The following is a 22,577-nucleotide window of genomic DNA, read 5'->3' as shown; positions in this document are numbered from 1 at the left end:
ACAGCCATTCAATTTTTACATTATTTTGAGGCATCTGTTCTGTACACAGCTACACTGGCATCTAAGTGAGAAAGGGATCTTGTGTTTAGAAATCAATCGGTCTCATTCTCTAGGAATTCATAACTTTGCCTGGGTGGTAGTAAGAGGATGTAAGGATAGAGTTAAGATGTTCCCTTCCTTAAAGGGTCTTGCCCAAATCCAACTACTGCACAATCTCTCCCAGGGTTCTAGGGAATCTCAGGAGCCTTATGGGCCAAGTAGGTCTAGGAAACCAGCAGGGTGGAGAGCTAGGGCCTTGTGCAGGTGAGCACAAGCTAGCTCCTCCAGATTCGTGGGTGAAGGTCATGCTTGGATCCATGGGCAGCACCTATAATGGTCACCAGGAACCTGAGGAAATGGGAGGGAAGAGGAGAAGGGGGACGCCCCTTCTATTTTTCTCTCTGCTGTTGGTCACTCCAGAAGGACAAAGGAGACTAAGGGATGCCTTTTCTCTCCTCTTTTTCTAGATGTGTAACAAATCATCTTCAGCCTATACTCCTCTCAAGTGCATTATGAAACACTGGAACTCCTTTGACACTCAGACTCTGAAGAAAGAGCACCTCGTATTCTTTTGTACTTGGGCATGGCCATCTTACCAGCTGCAGGATGGGGAGGCCTGGCCTCCTGAGGGAAGTGTTAATATTAATACCATTCAACAACTAGATGTTTTCTGCAGACAGGAGGGCAAATGGTCCGAGGTTCCTTATGTGCAAGCCTTCTTTGCCTTGAGAGACAACCCAGATCTTTGTCAGTGTTGTAGAATTGACCCTGCTCTCCTAACAGTTACATCAGGCAAGTCCATAGATGATAATTCCCCAAAGTCTGAGAAACAAACCCCTAGGGAACACTCGGATGCAGTTCCGGATGCTCCAATCCTTCCTGTTTCCCCTATCTGGGAATCTCCTCCAGCCACAACATCAACAACTCCAGTTCTACCCTCCCAACCCCCAACTTTACTGTTACCCCTACAGTAAATGCCTGATGGACATGGTGCCACTAGGGTTGAAGTTCCCTTTTCATTACAGGACCTTGGGCAAATAAAGGGGGACCTGGGCAAGTTCTCTGTTGACCTGATAGATATATAGAGGCTTTCCAAAACCTAACTCAGGTGTTTGACCTTACTTGGAGTGATGTTAGGTTGCTTTTAAACTCTTAACTACTTCAGAGAAACAGGTAGCCCTGCAGGCAGCAGAAAAATTCAGAGATGAACAACATGTCTTCTATAGCCACTCAATAAGGAAAGAAGGTGAGAAAGAACCAGCATTCACATACCCAATAGGAAGCGAGGCAGTGCCCCTTGAACAACATAATTGGGACCCCAGTGGTACCTTAGATGAGTGGCAAAGAAAACATTTTCAAATGTGCTTATTAGAGGGCCTACAGAGGACCAGAGCCAAGCCTCTTAATTACCCCAAACTCTCCATGATAGATCAAAAACTAGATGAAAGTCCCTCAGCCTTTTTGGAAAGGCTGAGAGAGGCTGTAGTGAAACACACTTCCCTGTCTCCTGTGAGGTGTGTTTGTACCTCACATAAATAATTCAACTGAGGGACAGCTAATTTTGAAAGACAAGTTTATTACTCAGTCAGCCCCTGATATCAGAAGGAAGCTGGAGAAACAGGCCATGGGACCAGATAGCACCTTACAAAACCTCCTGAAGGTAGCCACCTCGGTCTTTTATAATAGGGACCAGGAGGAGGCCCAGGGGAAGGAGAGGAAACACAAGAAAAAGGCAGAGACTCTGGTGGCCACTTTGTATAAAACCCAGTATCCCCAAGGTGCACCTGCTAGTTGCTACCAATGTGGCAAACCAGGGCACTTCAAAAGGGACTGCCCAGGCAGCAAGAAGAAGCCACCTCAACCCTGTCCAGTATACAATGGGGACCACTGGAAGGCAGACTGTCCTGGGAAGCATAGGTCACTGAGTCCAGAGCCAGTCTCACAAATGGTCCAGCAGGACTGATGGGTCCTGGGGCTCAACTCCCTGGCTCCAGTGGCTCAGACTGCTGTTACTACCCAGGAGCCCCAGATGATTTTGGAATTCGAAGGGAGGAAGGTAGACTTCTTTCTGGACACTGGAGCCAGTCTTCTGTTTTCCTCTCCAATTCTGGCCTTCGTTCCTCCCATAGCACAACCATGATGGGCATCTCAGGAAAGACTTTTAACTTGATATTTTTCTCAACCTATTAGCTGCAGTCAGATAAACCTACTGTTTACACAGGGCTTTTTAGTCATGCCTGAAAGTTCCACTCCTTTATTAGGTAGAGATACTCCAGCACGTATGGGGGCCACCATCCTTATGGCTCCAGGACAAACTCTGCCTCCCCTTAGTGGAAACCAGTATTAACCCAGAGGTTTGGGCAACTCAGGGAAGAAGTGGCCGGACTATAACCACTATACCAGTCTGGATCCACCTCAAGGATCCCACTTTTTTTCCTAACCAGAGACAATACCCCCTGAAGCCAGAAAGTAGAAAAGGGCTAGAAGCCAGCATTGATAACCTAAAGGCACAAGGCCTCCTTAGGCCTTGCAGTAGCCCTTGAAACACCCCAATATTAGGGGTGCAAAAATCCAATGGGGAACGGAGACTAGTTCAGGACCTCTGCCTTATTCATGAGGCTGTGATTACGATTCATCCAGTAGATCCCAATCCCTATACTTCGCTAACTCAAATACCGGAGGGAACTAAATCGTTCACAGTTCTGGGCCTAAAGGATGCCTTTTTCTGTATACCTTTACACCCTTACTCCCAATACTTGTTTACCTTTGAAGACCCCTCCAATCAAACCAGCCAGTTAACATGGACTGTACTGCCTCAGGGATTTAGAGATAGCCCCCACCTATTTGGGCAAGTATTGTCAAGAGATCTCTTCAAATTCTTCCATTCTCAGGTTAAAGTTTTACAATATGTAGATGACATTCTCCTCTGTGCCCCAACTGAGGAAGTTTCTTGAGATGGCACTGAGGCTCTCCTTAATTTCCTAGCTGGAAAGGGATATAAGGCTTCAAAATCTAAGGCTTAGTTCTATCAGACTTTGGTAAAGTACCTAGGTCTGGTCTTGTCAGAAGGGAACAAGAGCACTAGGCGAGGAGAGGATTAATCCCATTTCCTCCTTTCCTCTCCCCAGAACCCTCAAACAGCTGAGGGATGCTTGGGCATTACGGGTTTTTGTAGGTTACAGATACCCAGGTATGATAAAATAGGTTGCCCTTTATATCACCTTATAAAAGAAATTCAAGTGGCTAAAACTCACTTCCTGACCTGGGAACCTGAAGGTCAAAAGGCCGTTAATCAGTTAAAACAAGCCTTGCTTAAAGCACCAGCCCCCAGTCTTTCCGTAGGGAAGTCCTTTAATCTTCATGTATCATAAAGGAAAGGAATGGCCCTGGGAGTTTTAATTCAAGTTCAAGGCCCATCTCAACAGCCAGTAGGTTACTTAAGTAGAGAGCTTGACTTGGAGGCTAAAGGATGGCCAACTTGCCTCTGAGCAGTTACAGTAGTGGCCCTGCTAGTCCCAGAGGCCACCAAGTTAACCCTGGGGAATAACCTGTTTATACCTCACATAAATAATGTGGCAGACTTGCTGTCCTCTAAAGTGAGTCTCTGGCTAACAGACAGCTGCCTCCTCAAGTATCAGGCTTTGCTGCCAGAGGAATCTGCAGTCCAGTTAAAAACCTGTCCTTGCCTGATCCCAGACACTTTCCTCCCAGAGGAAACTGGAGAAACTGAACATAATTGTGAACAGACTGTAGTACAACTATGCCGCTAGGGAGGATCTCAAGAAATTCCCCTAGAAAATCCAGACTGGACCCACTTTATGGATGGGAGCTCTTTTGTAGGACAGGGAATCTGTAAAGTGGGATATGCAGTAGTCACCCTAAATAACATTGAAAATGTGCCTCTCTCACCAGGCACATGCACTCAATCAGCTGAGCTGATCCCTCTCACAAGAGCACTTGAACTAAGCAAAGGAAAGACAGCTAACATTTATACTGACTCCAAGTGTACCTTTCTAGTTCTCCTTGCCCATGCTGCCATCTGAAAGGAAAGGCACTTCCTCACCACTAATGGGTCTTGCATTAAATACCATCAAGACATCAACAGGCTATTATCCTCAGTGTTCCTCCTATGAGAATTAGCGGTCAGACGTTGCAGAGGGCATCAGAAAGGGGTAGATGAAATAGCCAAAGGAAACAGGCTAGCAGACCAAAGAGCTAAGTCAGCAGTAAGAAGGCCCCAAGGTCCCAATACACTTGAGACCCCTCTGATTTGGGAGGGCTACATAAAGGAAATAAAGCCTCAGTATTCCCCTACAGAGATAGAATGGGCCACCTCTCAAGGTATACTTTTCAACCCTCAGGATGGTTACAATCAGAAGATAGCAAAGTACGCTTGCTAGCCTCCAGCCAATGGAAGATTCTTAAAATCCTCCACTGAGCCTTTCACTTAGGAAAGCATAAGACATCAATGTGTCCAAAGATTGTTCTCAGGAGAAAATCTACTAAAAATGGTCAAATAGGTTGTTAATACTCGTGAAACCCTCTTAAAAATAATCCCTTTAACAGATGACTTCTTCCCCACCACACTCAAAGGATGGGAAGTTACTCAGGGGAGGACTGGCAGATAGACTTCACCCATATGCCAAAAATAAATGGCATTCAATATCTTTTGGTGTGGGTGCATACCTTCATTAACTGGGTAGAGGCATTCCCATGCCGAACAGAAAAGGCCTCTGAGGTGGTGAGAATACTAATCAGTTAAATAATTCCTCGCTTTGGGCTCCCTAAGTACTTCCAAAGCAACAATGGTCCCTCATTTAAAGCAGCCTCTACCCAGTGGGGCCGAGTCTGCTAGGACTTTTTATTGGGTTTGGTAATACGTCACACCCTTTAGCCTCTATGGTATCAGCCATCTCCCATTTATACAAGACTAATTGCTGGGTCTGTCCTGAGCGGTTTGCTCAGTTCAGTAACACTAAGGAACCTCTTGATGACTTGGTATTTACTGTCTTAGGATTCCCTTTGTTAGCTTTACCTTTAGCCATTAAAGACTTGTCAGGCATAAGTGGAGCATGGTATGGGAACACTTTCAACTGAGTAACTAACTCCTCCCAGGAAAGCATTTCCTCCCTGGTGCCAGAAAACACTTTCCCCAAAGATAAGCCTCACACCCTCAGGCTAGGAAAAGTTGGCTGGGTAATAGCAAATGCCTCCTCCTGTTTTAAAAGCAGAGGAAAAGGACCATACCTGGGAGATCTCAAATATTATAACACCATACTTGTAATTGCTGAAAGCTTGGAGGTTTGGAGAAAAAGACATAAGAAGGATGATCTAAGAAAATTGGAAGCCATATGGAGGGGAGGCTTTCAGAATTCAGCCTCTCCTCCTGGTTGGAAGTCCTGCTGGCAATGGCAGGCTCTGGGTAACCACCCTGACACACGGCACTATAATGTAAAAAACAACACATAGGCCTTCCCAGACATGCACCCTCATGGAATTCCAGACCCCCTGTATGATGCTTAGTAGTAATGGCCTACAAATCTGTGGGTGAACAGAACAGGAGACTTCTGGACTGACAGCCCCTGTCACAAGGGGGCATTATCTGAGATACTGGCCAGGACATATTGTGTTCCTGGTCTTTTGAAACTCCATTTGTCGGCCAGGTGTGGTGGCTTAGACCTGTAATCCCAGCACTTTGGGAGGCTGAGGCGGGTAGATGATGAGGTCAGGAGTTCAAGACTAACCTGGACAACATGGTGAAACCCCGTCTGTACTAATAATACAAAAAAAAAAAAAAAATAGCCAGGCGTGGTGGTGCATGCCTGTAGTCCCAGCTACTCGGGAGGCTGAGGCAGGAGAATTGCTTGAACCCGGGAAGCAGAGGTTGCAGAGAGCTGAGATTGTGCCACTGCACTCCAGCCTGGGCGACAGAGTAAGTCTCCGTCTCAAAACAAACAAACAAACAAAAAACCTCAATTTATCAGGTGGACCCTTCTCATTTAGCATGTAAAATTCCAAATGGCATCATGAGTGACTATCCTGAGTATGGATATCCCCATCCCAAAGATGTTCCTATTATATGCAAGAGGGGGAAGCTTCTAAGATATGAGAAAGATCTGCCTGTGTCTCTCACAAGCTACAACTTAGAACCGGCCCTTCAGGGGACAGGGCTTTATTTCCTTTGTGGCTCCTGGCTACCCTTAATCTTCCCTAGGCACTGGAAGGGAACTTGCGCTATCGTGGCAGTGGTTCCTGACCTGTTATCTTTAAATTTCACTGATATGGCAGCATCATCTGGGGACATCCCTAGCCTAGCCTCTTTTCTAGCGAGTGTGCTATCTCAGATGCGCTGAACAAAGAGGTCTATCATTTCCATGCCCTCGTATGGAGACTTAACTGAAAGAGAAGATTGGGTAGGACCTGCACATGACAAATCCTATCTTAGAAAAACCATGGATAGGGGATTCTATAGCCAGAGGCCTATTCTGGTTTGCTGGTATTCCTCTCCTTGAAAGATCAGTACTTAATATTTCTATTATGTTGCAACAAGGGTAGAAGCCAACAGTAGGAGCCATAGAAGCACAACAATTCATAAACTCTTTAGCCTCAGTAGTTATGCAAAATAGGCCCTAGATATCCTTATGGCCAAAGTAGGGGGTACCTGTGCACTTTTAAAAAGAAGCATGTCACTTCTAGATCAACACCTCTAGTCAAGTAGAAGAGAACGTACAGGTGCTTAAAGATCAAATTAGAACATTGACAGATTAAGAGAGAATGTGGGCTCCAGTCCCAGTTGGCTACAATCCCTCCTAAATGGATTCCAGTCTTCTTTGTGGAACTGGTTAGCTCCTTTATTAGGCCCCCTTTTGCTCGTGTGTTTTGTACTAATGTTTGGACTTTGTATATTCAATACTGTAACTCAAATTGTTTCCTCTCACTTAGAGGCTATTAAACTCCAAATGGTGCTGCAGATAGAACCACACATAGACACACCATTCTTCCGGGGACCCTTAGACCAATCTCAGGAGGAGCCCTAACTGCTGTAATCCCAACGACGCCCCCTTCCAGCAGGAAGCAGCCAGGAGTGGTCATCGTCCACTTTCTCCAACAGCAGTTGGGGTCTCCACTCCTGAAGCAGGGAATGAGAGAGGAGGAAGGAAGAAACCAGTCAGACAGGCAGTTAGGGTGGGTCCTCGGTAAAATTCTTCCAAACAAAAGAACAGCTTGAAAAATCAAACTGCAGGCAAAGACAAGAGAACTTGTACAGGGAGGCTTGCCTTAGACATGTCCACAGCTGCCTAGGTAAGAAAGACTACACAGGAGACTTGCCCAGAGATGCCCACAATGGAAAATTCCATCCCCTGAGACATGTGCAGTAAGGGGAACAAAGCCATATGGAGTAACTCAAGCTAAGGGCCTGCATGCACACTGGGAGGATAGGGTAGAACTACCAGAAATTCATACTTTATGCAAATGAGATGCGCAGCACTCATCAATTTCTTACAAAAGCCTCTGTATTCAACTGTGAAATGGCAACACTCTTTTGGGCCCCCTCTTGGCAGTGGGGAGCTTTCTGTTTTCACTTTTTAAACTTTTGCTCCAACCTCACCTTTGGGGTCCATACTCCTTCATTTTCTTGGTTGTGAGACAAAGAACTTCAGGTGATACCTTGGGCAATGAGAGACTGCTACATTGTGGTGCATTGGTGAGACTGTAAAACTATGAGTTTATTGCTGATAACCCCAACATCAGCAATGATGCTTATGGAAAAAGAAAACAAATCGTTTATGATCAGCTGGATCCTGTAGTTGTTTGCAAAGATGACTCCAATCCTACACGCTTCCCTGCATCCATGTCCATTGCTGTGTAACTTTGCAGTGCCTCCAACCATGTGACCTCTTTCAGCCAACTTAAGAAGACAGCAGTGAAGGCATGCCAGTTCCAAGTGTAAGCCCCAAGAGGCCTTGTGTGTCTTCATTTGCTTCCTCGTGTGCTTCTAATGGTGCTGAGAGAAGAACAGGTCCAGACTAGCCTGCTGGAGGATGAGAGATGTTGGCTACCACATCCTTGTTGCTCCAGTGGAGGCCAGGCTAGATTAGATGACAGCCACCTGACTCCATGTGAGCAAATCTGAGATCAGCAGAGCTGGCAGAGCCAACTCTCAAATACTTGGAAAATACTTTTAATATGCAAAACATTTTAAATATTACATTAATATTTAAAATGTTTTTTAAAGCCACTGTTTTATACTGGCTTTGTTACACAGCATAAGCTAAGTGCTACAACTCCTCAGGAAGCTGAGCTTTGACCAAAAGAAGTGTGGTAGCCACAGAGATGTGCCTCTGAGACCCCCTTCGAGAGAGAGCCTGTGTGAGGAGTGCAGTCAGCTGACGGGCTCCAGCTACAGATCTCAGGGATCTGCTTCAGTATTCCAGCTGGTGCCATGCTCTCCCCAGACTGCTTCTGCCACTGACTGAGCAAGGCAGGAGCTCCGTGTTGGGAGCTGATGCTGGAATACTGAACTATATCCCGAGATCTCCAGCTGCTGATCTTGGGGATCTGGGGTGGCCAAGACTTTCTCAGAGTGTATATTAGGTGCTAGAATAACATCATTTTATTTGATGTCATTTTGTTATCACATTGATGAAAAAAAAATTCAGTTCCCAACCTGAGCCACTGTCTGTGTGGAGTTTGCATGTTCTGCATGGGTTTTCATCAGGTACTCTGGTTTCCTCCCACATCGCAAAGATGAGCACTTTCAGTAAATTGGGGTGTCTAAATGGTGCCAGAGTGAGTGAGGGTGTGGGTGTGAGCATGCCCTACAGCCGGATACCATCCTCTCCAGGGTTGATGCCCACTTAGTGCTCTGAGCCACTGGGATAGGCTCTGGCCACCCACAACTCTGAACTGGAATCATTGGGTGAGTAATTACTATTTGTTTTTAGTAATTTTTTTTTGAGACAAAGTCTCACTCTGTCACCTAGGCCAGAGTGCAGTGGCACAATCTTGGCTTACTGCAACCTCCACCTCCTGGGCTCAACCGATACTCCCACCTCAGTTTCCTGAGTAGCTGGGACTACAGGCGCATGTCACCATGCCTGGCTAATTTGTTTGTATTTTTTGTAGAGATAAGGTCTCGCTATGTTGTCCAGGCTGGTCTCAAACTCCTGAGCTCAAGCTATCCTCCTGCCTTGGGCTCCCAAAGTGCTAGGATTACAGGCATGAACCACCGTGCCTGGCCTAGTATTGGTCATTAGTATTAGTAATCATTCCTCAATGTATATGTAAACATTTATTTCAGTGTTAAATATTGAAGTGTTTGGTCTTTATTTAGAAGTTTGATGTTGTGTTTTATGATCAGAAATATGCTGTGAACTTAATTCTTTCTTACAGCAATTAGCCTATGGGAAAATTGGTTTTGTTCTACATTATTTTATTTAAAGTCATAATTTCCAAGATCCTATCAACTCCATTAAGTGAGGACTTACTGTACTGTAGCCTGAGGCTCATCTTAGTCCTCCCTCATTCCCCCTGCCTCTCCTTCACAGTCAGCCTGCACTGTGGTCTGAGGCTTTCCCCCCTACAGCCTCTCCCCTTTATCTTTCACGGGAACCACCCCTAATTACTTACTTGTACTTCTAACTCCATCTTGAAAGCTGCTTCCTGGAAGATCCAAACGGACACAAGGAGGGACTGAAGGATTAGAATGAGGGAAGTAACCCATTCACTGCTTATTTGAGATGGGGAACCGAAGGACTTTGGCAGTTCCTACACAGAGACAGATGGCAGAGATGACAAGGTTTCTCAGAGAATGCGTGAGTAACTGGAATGGCTTTTCCTGATGACCCAGACTGCCTGCTCAAGAGCACACTGTTGCAGCTGCCCTCCTTGGATGGAACTATGGAATGATTTTTATTCTTCTACTTCTCAGGTGAATGGGAAACCAAGGACACAGTCGGCATTTAACAAAAAGGAATCTGCATCTCAGTCAGAACTGTATTGCATTTGCTTCTCTCTGGATTACCTTGAAGTTACTCCCCTTCCCTCAATAATAATGGCATTATGAAAAAAATTGGAATTGATCAAATGAAGTAAAGAGTAAACAGAGGAAAGACTACCCAAAGTCTATTTTGCTTCAGTTGGGGGCTGATGATCTGGGGAGGAGGAGGTTGGGACATATTTGTGCTGCAAGGAACAATATCATTTCATGAAGGGGAGGTGCATGACTAACAAAAGAGTCAACTGCATCCTATAAGCTATAGACAGCTTCTAGGTAGTGCCAACCTGTGCTGCATACCTGAACATTGTTGCTTCCCCCACTGAAGGTAATAAGCTGTGGAGCTGCACAGGCATTTTGTATTACTCGTTTCACTCATTGGCCTTGGTGCCTACCAGAAATTGAGGTCTGGGGAAAGGCAGAAGTTCACACTCCTGGACCCAGTTTGGCCAGTCCAGGCAGCCTGCTCTTCACATCACTCCAGAGTTGGACCTGCCCAGAGTGGAACTAGAATAGGGTGTGGGTAGCAACTGCTTCCACTCCCATAGAGTCAGTGCCCTAGGCGGGTAGATCTGGCAGAGGGGCTGCCAATAACCCAGAATCCAGCACAACAAAAGGCACTTCTGGCCCAGCTCTGACTAACCCCACTGTTCTTCCTTTCCCCAGCTTCTTTCAAGCTGGAATCAATCTGTTGTTCTTCGGACCTGAGGTCAACATGACTTTGATGAACAGAATTCATGTCTTCTTTCTAAAGTTATCTGGACACTTGGTACAACACAGAGGGTCTGATATCTGGGCCTGGGAGACCTCAGAGGCCCTGGGGAGCCCAGAGACTTGTGGAGTGTTAGGGCAGCTCTCCTGCTGTGAATGCAAGCTCCCTGGAAAGTTCTACCTAGAAAAAGATGTGGGGGAGGAGCTCAGGTGAAGGACAGAGCCTCCTGCCCGTGGAGAGAAAGTGGGCCCTGGAGAAGCTGCGTGAGTCCTCTCCAGCAGAAGGGCCAGAGGTGCACATTAGTGGGGCTCGGATGGGTCTCATGGTGACATTGGCTGGAGATGCCGAATCCACAGGTGTTAGGCCTGGGCAGGTTCTAGTGTGCGAGTGGGCTAGTTTTTCTAGACTAGCACACAGGAAGAGGGTGGCCTGGCTTGCCTTCCCTCTGAAGCTCAGGACTGAGGCCCAGGACATATCTCACACCATTGATATGAGTTGGGGACAGATGGGCGGCAGATGTGCCCAATCAGGCTGCATTGACACCTGACTGGCTGGAAGAAGAGCCTGGAAGGCAAAGAGCCCAGTCTTCCTGTAAGAAGGAAGAAGATGGAGGGCTCACCATGCACGTGGGCCAGAAAAAGTGCCAGTGAGGTTGTTCTGACTTCATAGGTGTTCTGGACATAATCTAGGCTGCCACAGAACAGCCAAGCCTGCTGCCAGTTTCCAATCTGGGATCTCAGGGAGGCCCAGGGGCTTGCTGAGTTCCACCTTCCCTCTTTCCCTTGGTTGGGAGACAACTTTCTCCCTGTGGTGAATGTGACACTTACAACAAGGTGCAGCCCTACTAAAAGCTGGAGCTTAGGTCACTGGGACTGTGTGCTAGGGGAAAGAGGGGGAGGGAAGAGCAGGGCTGTGGCATTAGACAGACTTTGGCTGAAATCTTGGACCTGCCTCCTACTAGCTGTGAGATCTTAGCAAATTACTTCCTGCTATAGGCTAAATGTCTGTGTCCCCTTAAAATGCACATGTTAAATCCTAATGCCCAAGGTGAGGTATTTGGAAGTGGGGCCTTTGGGAGGTGATGAGGGTGGAATCCTCATGAATGGGATTAGTGCCCTTATGTAACAAGGCCCCAGAGGGCTCCCTCACACCTTCCACCATGTAAGGTTACAGGGGAAAGAAAGGCCCTTCAGCAGACACTGAATCCACTGGCACCTTGATCTTGGACTTCCCAGCTTCCAGACTGTGAGTAGTAAACGTCTGTTGTTTATAAGCCACCCAGTCTATGGTATTTTGTTATAGACGCCTGAATGGTCTGAGACACCCTTTCTGACCCTGTTTCCTCATCTACAAACTCAAAGAAGAACGGTGCTTCTCTCATAGTCCTGCTGGGCCACAGTGACACACGGTACTTCCCTTCTCCTTTTCAGGGGCCCTGGAGTTGAGACAGCTCTGCACATAGCGTGTGGACGAGCTGGACTGCTTCCTCTGCTGTCACATGATGACTAATGGATGCAATCCTGGAGGCAGAATATCACAAACAAAATTATCACAGAAGTTCCTGCTGGGCTGAGTAGCGCTCAGGTGAACTTCTTTGTCCAGTTGAGGCCAGTGCCATAGAGAAAGGGTGCCCCCCAGATGGAGGTAGCACCATCAGTGGGCAAGAACACCTTCGCGGAGGAGGGAGGCTTGGTCGAACTGCCTCTCTATGCCTGGAGCTTTCCAGCCCCTCCCTGGGTTATGCCTTAAGGCTGGGGTCTCCCTCAGAGTTGGTGGAAAACCTAGGACCAGTGGTCCTGATTTTCTCTGCTGAAGTAAGTCTTCTCTGTGGCCAGCAGGTGGCGCTAAGCCCTCAGTTCTGTGGGCTTCACACTCACCAGCAGCTTAAGGTCCCTGAGGGGTGGAGGAAGGTTACTCTGGTTGGGGCTCCAAGGATGGTACTGCCAGCAGGTCCTTATTAGTGAGTCTGTTCCTTCACCTTGGCCTTAATGGCAGCCAAGCTGAGTCGCAAGAGCCAGCCTCCTAGAATGCTGGGCTGACTCTGAGTAGCTTTCACCCCTTCACCCTCAAAACCAGAAATGGGTCAGCTCTGCAAGGAAGGGAATTGGCGCTGGGGACTGCATGGGTGCCGGGAGAGAGCAGCTTAGAGCTCAGACCAGCAGCGGCAACTTCCTGGCCCCTTGGCCCTGCCTCTGGAGCCGCCTGAGACAGACCCTCACTGATGCCCTGTATGCAGGCCTCACACTGTAGCAATAACCCTGGTTTTTTGTCCTGTATGCCATCCATTCATTAATTCATTCATTCACTTGTTCATTCATGTAGCACCTACTCCATGTAAGCCAGCCACAGTGCTGAGTCACAGTCCCTGACCTCAGGAAGCCATGGACTTGGGGATGGGGAGACAGACCCCTAAACGTAGGCAAAAGGAGAATGCCCATAGCACAGCAGAGGGAAGGGACCTTCCTTTTCCAGAGAAATCAGGGAAGGTTTCAAGGAGGCATCACTCGGCCTGGATTTTTATGGATTTCAACAGACAGAGGGGAGGCCTGGGCAGTCCAGGCCAAGGGAATAACATAAGCAAGGTCTGGGAGGTAGGAAGCTCAACATTATGTGCCAGGAGGGATAGAACAGCGACGTACCCAGGGAAGTGGGTGGGCAAGTGCAGACTCCTGGCAAGAAAACAGTGGGCCATAAGGCTGGAGAGGCAGTCACAGCCTGAAATGGCTGGCTAAGAAGCTAGCCTTGACCCAGAGCTGATGGGAAACTACCGAAGGTATTTCATGGTGGGGGTGGGGGGTGACCCACCCTTCTAAGACCACCCTGGAGGCGGTGTGGCAGATGTACTGCAGTGGGTGAGATAGAGACAAGGAGACCCGGTCACAGGCATTGCCACAGCCCCTAAAATCATGGTCTCAGCTAGGAGGGGGCACCATGTGGAAAGAAAGACCTGGCAAAGAAACAAGACCAAGGGCAAAATAAAAGCACCGTCTCTCTTTAACACTTGTTTGGCCGTTTCCTCATCATGTAGCTGATTCAGCAGCAGTCACAATAGTTAACATTTATTGAGCACTTACTGTAGACCAGGCACTTCAGCATTTTACATATTTTTCATTTACTTCCAAAACAATTCTATGAGGTAGGTACTATTAGCATCCATGTTATAGATGAGGCAACTGAGACACAGAGAGGTTAAGTTACTTGACAAAAGTCATACAGCTAGAGCCAGGATTCGAACCCAGGCAGTTGGCTGGTTCAGAGAGTTAGTGCTCCAATTACTACACTAATGCCTGTGACACCTCTACCCCTCTCCCTGGGCACTCCAGCCTTCCAGCAGGTCCCTGGGAGTAGAGACAGAGCCCAGGGTTGCAAAGCCTGGTGAGTGCCCAAAGGCTGAGTTGGCCAGACAGGCTGACAGGGCTGGGCCACCTGAGGCAGGAGGGGGGAAGGTCCCCCTGAACTGGTGGAAGAGGTGCCAGCCTTCCGTCCCTCCCCTGGCCTCCCTGCTAGGGTCTATGGTGCCTCTTGAAGGGGGTGGCAGCTGCCAGTCCCTGCCTCCCTTCCCACCAGCATGCTTGCTGCCTCCCCAGCAAGAAAAGCCCAGAGTTTAGGTCATGAGGGGGAGGCTTTATTGACAATGGAGAAGGCAGAGTTCTAGGCAAGTTCACACAACACTGCTCCAAGGGTCCAGGCGCGGGTCAAACCCATCAGGACCAAGGGCCTCTTCACCTCAGGGACCTCACTCCCTCCCACCATCCTGAACGTTCCCACACCTTTTCCAGCAAGCCAAAGACACCCACCCCCAAGCCACCCTCTGGACAAAGTGAGTGGCAGCCACTGTCGTGGAGCCAGGACCACAGTTGGGTCTGAGGCCTAATCGTGTGGTGGGCACAGTACCCCCTCTCCTCAGCCTCTGGGGACAGGCAGGAAGTAGGCAGGGGCAGCAGCCCCAGCCCACGGAGCCCTCACTGCAGGAGGCCAATGTGGCAAAAGGCAGGAGCCCTGGCCTCTCCTCCCTGTGCCTGAGCGGGGCTCTACAAAGCCGAGCCTCCTCAGGTCACCTTCCCCTGCTTCCTCCCCTTCCAGCCCTGAAACTGGCCCTCGGAGGGGAGCCCTGTCAGCCCCAGGCTGTCCCTGCCGGTGTAGGCTCCACAGCACCAACCCTCCAGCGGGAACACGCTCTCTCATCAACTGCCCTCCCTGCTGGCCAGGCCCAGCCCTTAGCCAGGTGCTTTTTCAGGGACCAAGGAGAGCTGGGGCCTGACCACAGGCACTTCTTGGAGCCACAGAAGCAAAGCAGCAGCCCTCAGGGGATTGTTCTTCCCCAGCCACCAGCCCAGTGTGTGGCTGGTCAATCTTGGGGACCCAGGACTGGCTGGACACACAGCTCTAGGGCCCAGCACCTCCCACAGCCTCTGCAGCCTTGGGTGGGGGAGAGGGGTGAGCCAGTCCTGAATTGGGTTGGGAGGAGCAGGGACAAAAATAACCCAGTACAGGTTCCTGCTGAGGCCAGAAATAGCATAGTGCCAAGTGCCTTGTAACACCCTGGAGGAGCAGCAGGGGGAGGCTGAGCTGAGGCTGGCCCAGCCTCACACCAGGCCCTAGCTGGGCTACATACCATACCACACGGTCCGTGTGTACACACGCGTGTGGGGGGCCCGAGAGACCATGGCTCAGGACAGGGAATCTGGAGAGATGCTGAACTTGGGCTTGGCCTTGGCCATGGGCACGCTGCGCTTGCGCAGGGGCCCGCGGGCTGAGGCGAGGGTCAGAGCTTCCAGTAGGCTGCGGTCCTCATCAAGCTGGCGGGCCGTGCAGAGTGGTGTGGGCACTTTGATGGTGTTGCCAAACTTGGAGTAGTCCACAGAGTAACGTCCATCCTCCTCAGCTACAATGGGCACAAAGCGCTGGCCCCACAGGATCTCATCGGCCAGGTAGGAGGTGCGGGCCTGGGTGGTGATGCCCGTGGTTTCCACCACGCCTTCCAGGATGACGATGATCTCAAGGTCCTGGTGGTGGTGCAGGTCGCTGGGTGCCAGATCATAGAGTGGGCTGTTGGCATCGATGACATGGTAGATGATCAGCGGGGCCACCAGGAAGATGCTGTTGCCGCCCACGCCGTTCTCCATGGGGATGTCCACCTGGTGGAGGGGCACCACCTCGCCCTCGGGGCTGGTGGTCTTGCGTACCACCTGCATGTGGATGGTGGCGCTGATGATCATGCTCTTGCGGAGGTCACCCACACGCAGCATGAAGCAGAGGCGGCCGTGGCGCAGGGCGATCACCGCGTGCTTGCTGAAGATGAGGGTCTCGGCCCTGCGGTGGGCTTGGGCAGTCTTCATGAAGATGCAGCCAAGCATGATGGCGTTGATCATGAGCCCCACGATGTTCTGCACGATGAGGATCAGGATGGCCAGCGGGCACTCCTCAGTCACCATGCGCCCCCCAAAGCCAATAGTCACTTGGACCTCAATGGAGAAAAGGAAGGCAGACGAAAAGGAGTGGATGCTGGTGACGCAGGGCTCAGCAGTGCCCTCGCTGGGGGCCAGGTCGCCGTGGGCGAAGGCGATGAGCCACCAGGCCATGGCGAAGAGCAGCCAGCTGCACAGGAAGGACATGGTGAAGATGAGCAACGTGTGTGGCCACTTGAGGTCCACCAGCGTGGTGAACACGTCCTGCAGGAATCGGCCCTGCTCCCGGATGTTCTTGTGGGCCACGTTGCAGTTGCCTTTCTTGGACACAAAGCGGGCCCTCCGCTGGCGGGCACGGTACCTGGGCTCGGTAGGGTCCTCTGCTAGGCGTGTCAGCACGTACTCCTCGGGGATGATGCCCTTGCGGGACAGCATGGCTCCGGTGACCCCCAGGGAGGGGCTTCCCCCATCGGAGGCACCCCTCGGACGTGGCCTAGGGCCTCACTGCGGCGTCTTCTTGGTGGGCACCTTCTCACCCTGGGGCTGCACTCAGCCTGTGCTGGCCTCACTTCTGAGATAACTCCCCACCAGACTCTTCTTTACCTCCACCTGGGTCCCACTTCACTTCTTAATACCAGCCTCAGGCCGGGCGCGGTGGCTGGTGCCTGTAATCCCAGTACTTTGGGAGGCTGAGGAGGGCAGATCACTAGGTCAGGAGTTCGAGATCAGCCTGACCAACATGGTGAAACCCCATCTCTACTAAAAATACAAAAGTTAGACGGGCATGGTGGTGCGCACCTGTAATCCCAGCTACTCAGGAGGCTGAGGCAGGAGAATCGCTTGAACCCAGGAGGCGGAGGTTGCAGTGAGCCGAGATCACGCCACTGCACTCCAGCCTGGGCGACAGAGCGAGACTCTGTCTCAAAAACAAAAAACAAAACAAAAAAACAGCCTCACCCTTGAGCCCACCTGCCTGTCGCCTAGGGAGCCCCCAACCCTGCCGGCTCTCCAGCTGGCCCTGGGTCCTCCCCCAGCTTCCCCCACCAGCTGACCACCCCTGGGCCTCCCGCTGAGAGCCCTTATCCCAGCCCAGCCTGCCTTCTCAGCCCAGCTCAGAACTTAACACCTCCGGATCTCTCCCACTAACCGGACCTCACCCCCACCTCCGGGTCTCCCGCCTCACCTGTCTGGCCTTCGGGCTCCCAAGCTCCAGCTCAGGTCCTGGCCACCCCCGCCCCGTCTCCCCTCCAGGTGCGCCCCCTATGTCCTACTCCACCCCTCCCGGAGCGCCCCCGCCGCTCTCCGGATCCCCCTCCAGCTCTCGTCCTCTCTGTCTCCTTGGGATCCTGCGTTCTCTGGAGTCACCACCCCACCCGGCTCAACTCCGGCTCCCCGGCCCCGCGCGCGACCCGGCGGGGCTGACTCCGAGTCGCGGCCTCCCGGTCCCTGCCGCCCGCCCGCGCCGCAGCCCCCGCTCCGCGCCGGGTCCCGGCCCCGCCCGCCGCCGCCGCCGCTGCACCTGCTCCTGCTCCTCACGCCACGGCCGTCGCCTCCCCGCCCCCTCCCGCCGCCCGGGCGCTCACGGCTGGCCGTTCTCCCGTCTGTCTGTCCGTCCGTGGATCCGCGGAGACCGACCTGGGCTAGGCAGGGGTCTAGGACGGCGGGAGGGGGGCGCACGAGGAGAGGAAAGGGGCCGGGGACCGCCAGGGGGAGCCCGACCTGCACCGGAGCGTAGGGGGCGGGGCCGGAGCAAGCCCCCGCCCCTCCCCGCCCCCGCCCTCCACCTCCCCTCCCGGGACTCATAACCTGGCCTTCGGAGTTTTTCTGATCCGCGGAACCCAAAGGTTCCTCCTGCCCACGCTCTACGAAAGTGGGGGGCTGGGAAGGATCTGTGACCCGCCCTCCCAGTCTGGGGCCGCCGCCCTGTCGCCCTGGCCTCCCCTCCCCCAATATCCCCATCCGTATTTGGGTCAGTAATCCGCCTCTCGGCCGCGCCAGGTTTGCGGGTTCCTCGGGAAAGGAGGCGCTGAGAGGCGGCGCCACCAATCCCAGGGCTGGGGGAAATTAGGCGGTCCGAGGACTTCTCAACCTGCAGCTGCTTCTCTTTGGGGGATGCTCTTAATCTTAGTCTTGAATCCTTTGACAATCTGATGGAAGCTCAGACTCCGTCTCATAAAAAAAAGAAAAAAAAAGGCCTCGGCAGGAAAGGAGCACAGTTTAACACCTGCTACTGCTGTGGGGCAGCCTGGGCGGCTCCATCTTCTCAACCATTCCGGCCCAACTTTAAAGAAGGTTTGAGCCAAGGCCACTTGCTTTACACTTTCTCACACCTGTCACCTGACTTCTTCCACGTTAGGTCATGGGTGGTATTTAGGCCTGAACAGTGTGTTAGGGCTGCCTCGGGCACTGGGGGACCCAGGCTCTTGGTCCCGGCATGGTGGTGTTTCTGTTCAGGCATCAGCCTGAGGCTGCCCTGTGGCATGGACCCCGGTTCTCAGCTGGGAGGGAAAGCCTGCTAGATCTCTGTTGTTGGAACAGTAACGGCTTTACCCCTCTCTGTGGCTCAGATCCTTATGGAAGAACCCCTGACCATCTGTGGCCATTTTGTTGGAGTGGGGGCTTGAGACAGGGTCTGGAAAGGGCAGTGTGGCTGTGGGCCACAGTGGGGGCAAGATATGCATTTTATATTGGATTTTCCTTTCTCTGCCTGCCCACCGGCAGGCAGAGCGAACACCGCTACAAAGGATGGGTGTGATCATGGGCTATATTAACAAAGATGCAGTGTCTAGGAAGGCGGGGGTAAAATGAGATGAGCAGAGTGGCAAGCTCAAGGAGACAGGGTTACATGGGGAAATCTCTGAGGCAACTACAACTGTCCAGCCATCAGAAAAGGAAAGTTCCCCAGGGATTTGGGCACTATTGCAGAAACACCTGGCCTTGAAAGAGGATGAACTAGTAGTTTTTCGTGGCCCAAAGGGTAGAACCAGGACACTTAAGTGGAACAGAGGCAGGCTTTGGTTTCACATATGCAAGAGTCAGTTCTAATAACAATAACCAGAGATGAGCCACATCTGTGGGGTACCCAAATCAAGTCGGTGGGCCATGAGGGATGTTATACAGGGATTTTGGGCCAGGATGACCTTGGGCATCCCTGCAACACCTCACTGTGGGCCCAGCCCTGCCCCTGCTACTTCCCTTCAATCTGTCGAGGTGGGGTGGCTTTGGAGCAGTGGTAGGCATGTGGAGTCCTCTTTCAGTTCCCCGGCTCTGCTCTTGGAAGATCTCACAGTGGAGGAAGCTGCTGGGCCCCTGGGGAAATCTCAGAGCTGGAAAGGCTGGGTTGTGCCTCCCAGTGCGGCCTTGAGGCCTCACCTCCCTGCTGCTCACCCTTCTGAGAGGGTGAGTCTCCCACCTGAAAGGCTCAGCCTCCCCTTTTGCTGCATCCTGCACTTGCTTATAGTCATCTCCACCAAACACTGAACTTGTCAAGTCCCTTTCTTGCTCAAAACCCTTCTCCCTTTTTGTCCATGGGCATACCCCACACTCCTTGCCCTGGCATTCAGGGCTCTCTGATATGATGCCCTCCCTACTGCTCTAATCTCTCTCCCACCTCCCTGATCAACCAACACTCTTAACACACTTCCACCATCACTCCTTAGCTCCTGCTGTCCCTACCTGCCACCCCAGCCCTTTCTCTGACTTTCTGCCTATCCAATCCCTATCCCCCACAATGTTTAATTCAAATTTTGTCTTTTCCAGGCAGGCTGCCAGGCTTTACAGAGCTCTTCCTTTCCGAGCTTCTCTGGCTCCTGGAACATCCACAGGGGTCTGCACTGGACCTGCCTCCAATAACTGGTGGGCTTTTCTTTCTTTTTTTTTTTAAATTATTATTATTATACTTTAAGTTTTAGGGTACATGTGCACAATGTGCAGGTTTGTTACATATGTATACATGTGCCATGTTGGTGTGCTGCACCCATTAACTCGTCATTTAGCATTAGGTATGTCTCCTAATGCTATCCCTCCCCCCTCCCCCCACCCCACAACAGTCCCCAGAGTGTGATGTTCTCCTTCCTGTGTCCATGTGTTCTCATTGTTCAATTCCCACTTATGAGTGAGAACATGCGGTGTTTGGTTTTTTGTCCTTGCGATAGTTTGCTGAGAATGATGGTTTCCAGTTTCATCCATGTCCCTACAAAGGACATGAACTCTTCATTTTTTATGGCTGCATAGTATTCCATGGTGTATATGTGCCACATTTTCTTAATCCAGTCTATCGTTGTTGGACATTTGGGTTGTTTCCAAGTCTTTGCTATTGTGAATAGTGCCGCAATAAACATATGTGTGCATGTGTCTTTATAGCAGCATGATTTATAATCCTTTGGGTATATACCCAGTAATGGGATTGCTGGGTCAAATGGTATTTCTAGTTCTAGATCCCTGAGGAATCGCCACACTGACTTCCACAATGGTTGAACTAGTTTACAGTCACTGGTGGGCTTTTCTTATGTTGTGCCTCTATGGTCCCCTTGCAGCCAAGAGGATGCAGGTTCAAGACTCTTAGGTCTGCACCCCAGGGCTTGGTGCAGCCAGTACTGCAGATGATATGCAAATGATCGTAAAATGATATGTAAATGAGCACGTGCCATTTCTTGGCCGAGGGCAGGTGTGCACTCTTGTTTCGTGATGCAGAGGAAGTCAGGCCAGCTGCTGTTTTAGTCTCCCTGGTGTCTGGGCTCCAGCGTCTCCCAGACACCACCTGGCTGACCTGTGGCTCATGCACTGTGCTTTCCCTCTGAAGGACCACCCTTCCGTTTCTGAATGCCCGTGCTTGGGGGATGGAGATGGAGACATGATCCAGGCCTAGCCAGCCAGTGTATGCCACCCCTCTGATCACAGTGGGGTGGGGATGGGAATGTGATCCAAATTGATCCATTGAGATTTGCTCCCAAACTTTTGCTGGAACTATTGGGAAGGAGTATCTGTTTTGCCTCTTGGGTTGCCTTGGGGCAGGATGTAAGCTGGACCTGCTAGTGGCCATCTGTCATAAGGAAAGGAGAGGAAAATGGAACCCAGAAAGGAAGACATATCCCGGATGGATGTCAAACACCTGGATCCAGCCATGCTTGAAGTAGTATACCTCTTAGCTTTGTCAGTCACATACTGCAATAAATTCAGTTTCTGCTTATGTTACTTTGAATTGGGTTCCTGTCATTTGCAACTGAAATAGTGTTAATCCAGATTTTAATTCAAGAATGAAAGTAGGAAGAAAGGAGACCAAGCTGTATGGAGATCTGTTACCTTATCTGATAAGCTCATTGCAGAAATGCTATCGCCCTTGCTATGGACATAATTGTGTCCTGCCAAATTCACAGGTTGAAGCCTAATCCTACAATGTAACTGTATTTGGAAATAGGGCCTGTGAGGAGATAATGAAGGTTTAATGAGGTCATAGGGGTGGGGCCCTAATCCAATGTGACTGGTGTCCTTTTAAGACAGAGAGAGAAAGCAGCGATGCATGTGCACAGAGCAAAGGCCATGTGAGCACACAGCCAGAAGGCAGCCCTCTGCAAGCCAAGGAGAGAGGCCTCAGGAGAAACCAAACCTGCCAACACCTTGATCCCAGACGTCAGCCTCCAGAACTGTGAGAAAAAAAGTCTGTTTTAAAGCCACCCAGTCTGTGATATGTTGTTGTGGCAGCCTGGCTGACTAATAGAGGCATTTCACAGGTAAGGAAGCAGGCTTTTGCTCACACAGCTTCTGCCTGATGCCAAAGCCAGGCTGGTTCTACTGAACCCACCATCCACCGCCAGCCCCTGCCCACCAGACTCAGGGCCTCTAGTAGGAAATAATCAAATCTATTTATTTACAAGTGATTTACAGTTAGAAAACCCAGGCAGGGGTATGGGCAGGGTCCGAGTGTGGGATGGCACTTGGGCTCTGGCAGGTCACTTGTCTGCACGGACGAAGGAGGCGAAGACGCTGTCCTTCCGGCTGAGCAGCTTCTCTGGCTTATCAAACTCAAGGATGGCACCCCGCTTCAGGACAATCACCAGGTCTGCACTCAGGATGGTGTGCACTCGATGCTGGGCAGGGCAGGAGGGGGCGGGTCAGGATGGTGGGAACACCACCCGCAGTGGGGGCCACAGCTGAGGACGGCCCTCCTGCAGCTTGGAGGAGGAGGATGAGGCATGTGGCCGGAATGTCCTGTCACTGTGGGGACTGCACTTTCCTGGGGTGGATGTGACTACAAGCTCTCCATCTGCTAATACCACCCTTCTCTCCTCTCCAAGTCCCAACCCTACCCCACCTCCAGGCTTCAAGGCTCAGAGACCCTCCACAACCCCTCCCCCACTTCCTATGGAGAAGTAACCACAGCCTAACATACAAGGCCTTGGGACAGGGGCAGACCTTGGAACCT

General features: G+C 51.0%; 3 protein-coding genes across 12 annotated transcripts in view; 1 reads left to right on the top strand and 2 right to left on the bottom strand.

The window, feature by feature from the left end:
- NCR3LG1 (natural killer cell cytotoxicity receptor 3 ligand 1) overlaps nt 1-10,156 on the top strand; it is a 29,945-nt gene extending 19,789 nt beyond the window's left edge. The window contains exons 5-6 of one of the 3 annotated variants that reach the window (XR_008492380.2): nt 507-9,854; nt 9,971-10,156. Coding sequence is in view for 2 of the 3 variants with exons in the window: in XM_054438749.2 (XP_054294724.2) it covers nt 507-1,013 (507 nt within the window). In the remaining variant the exon portion in view is untranslated. Of the gene's footprint in view, nt 1-506 lie in introns of all 3 variants that reach the window. The other 2 variants (XM_054438749.2, XM_054438753.2) reach the window with 2 other exon arrangements.
- Nucleotides 10,157-14,357: 4,201 nt separating this feature from the next.
- Nucleotides 14,358-17,848, bottom strand: KCNJ11 (potassium inwardly rectifying channel subfamily J member 11). 2 transcript variants are annotated; one of them, XM_054438748.2, is made up of 2 exons: nt 17,676-17,848; nt 14,358-16,346 (listed from the first exon to the last, which is right to left on the bottom strand). In XM_054438748.2, the coding sequence occupies exon 2, from the start codon at nt 16,328-16,330 to the stop codon at nt 15,419-15,421; it is 912 nt and encodes a 303-aa protein (XP_054294723.1). In that variant the 5' UTR covers nt 16,331-16,346; nt 17,676-17,848; the 3' UTR covers nt 14,358-15,418. The 2 variants fall into 2 exon arrangements, with proteins under 2 accessions (XP_054294723.1, XP_054294722.1); XM_054438747.2 differs by lacking the exon at nt 17,676-17,848 and having other exon boundaries at nt 14,358-17,275.
- A 4,150-nt stretch (nt 17,849-21,998) lies between these two features.
- ABCC8 (ATP binding cassette subfamily C member 8) overlaps nt 21,999-22,577 on the bottom strand; it is an 83,984-nt gene continuing 83,405 nt past the window's right edge. For all 7 annotated transcript variants that reach the window (XM_054438741.2, XM_054438743.2, XM_054438742.2 and 4 more), the window contains one exon: nt 21,999-22,242. In XM_054438741.2, the coding sequence (XP_054294716.1) occupies nt 22,105-22,242 (138 nt within the window). In that variant the 3' untranslated portion in view covers nt 21,999-22,104. The remainder of the gene's footprint in view (nt 22,243-22,577) is intronic.

Source organism: Pongo pygmaeus, chromosome 9 (assembly GCF_028885625.2).
Source record: "Pongo pygmaeus isolate AG05252 chromosome 9, NHGRI_mPonPyg2-v2.0_pri, whole genome shotgun sequence".
Taxonomy (NCBI): Eukaryota; Metazoa; Chordata; class Mammalia; order Primates; family Hominidae; genus Pongo; species Pongo pygmaeus.
The sequence above is the reverse complement of the archived record's forward strand: the minus strand, read 5'-3'. Positions and strand labels throughout refer to the sequence as shown.

Excerpts from the sequence above, each read along its gene's own strand:
- KCNJ11 (XM_054438747.2), bottom strand. The coding sequence starts at position 16,591 with ATGCTGTCCCGCAAGGGCATCATCCCCGAGGAGTACGTGCTGACACGC.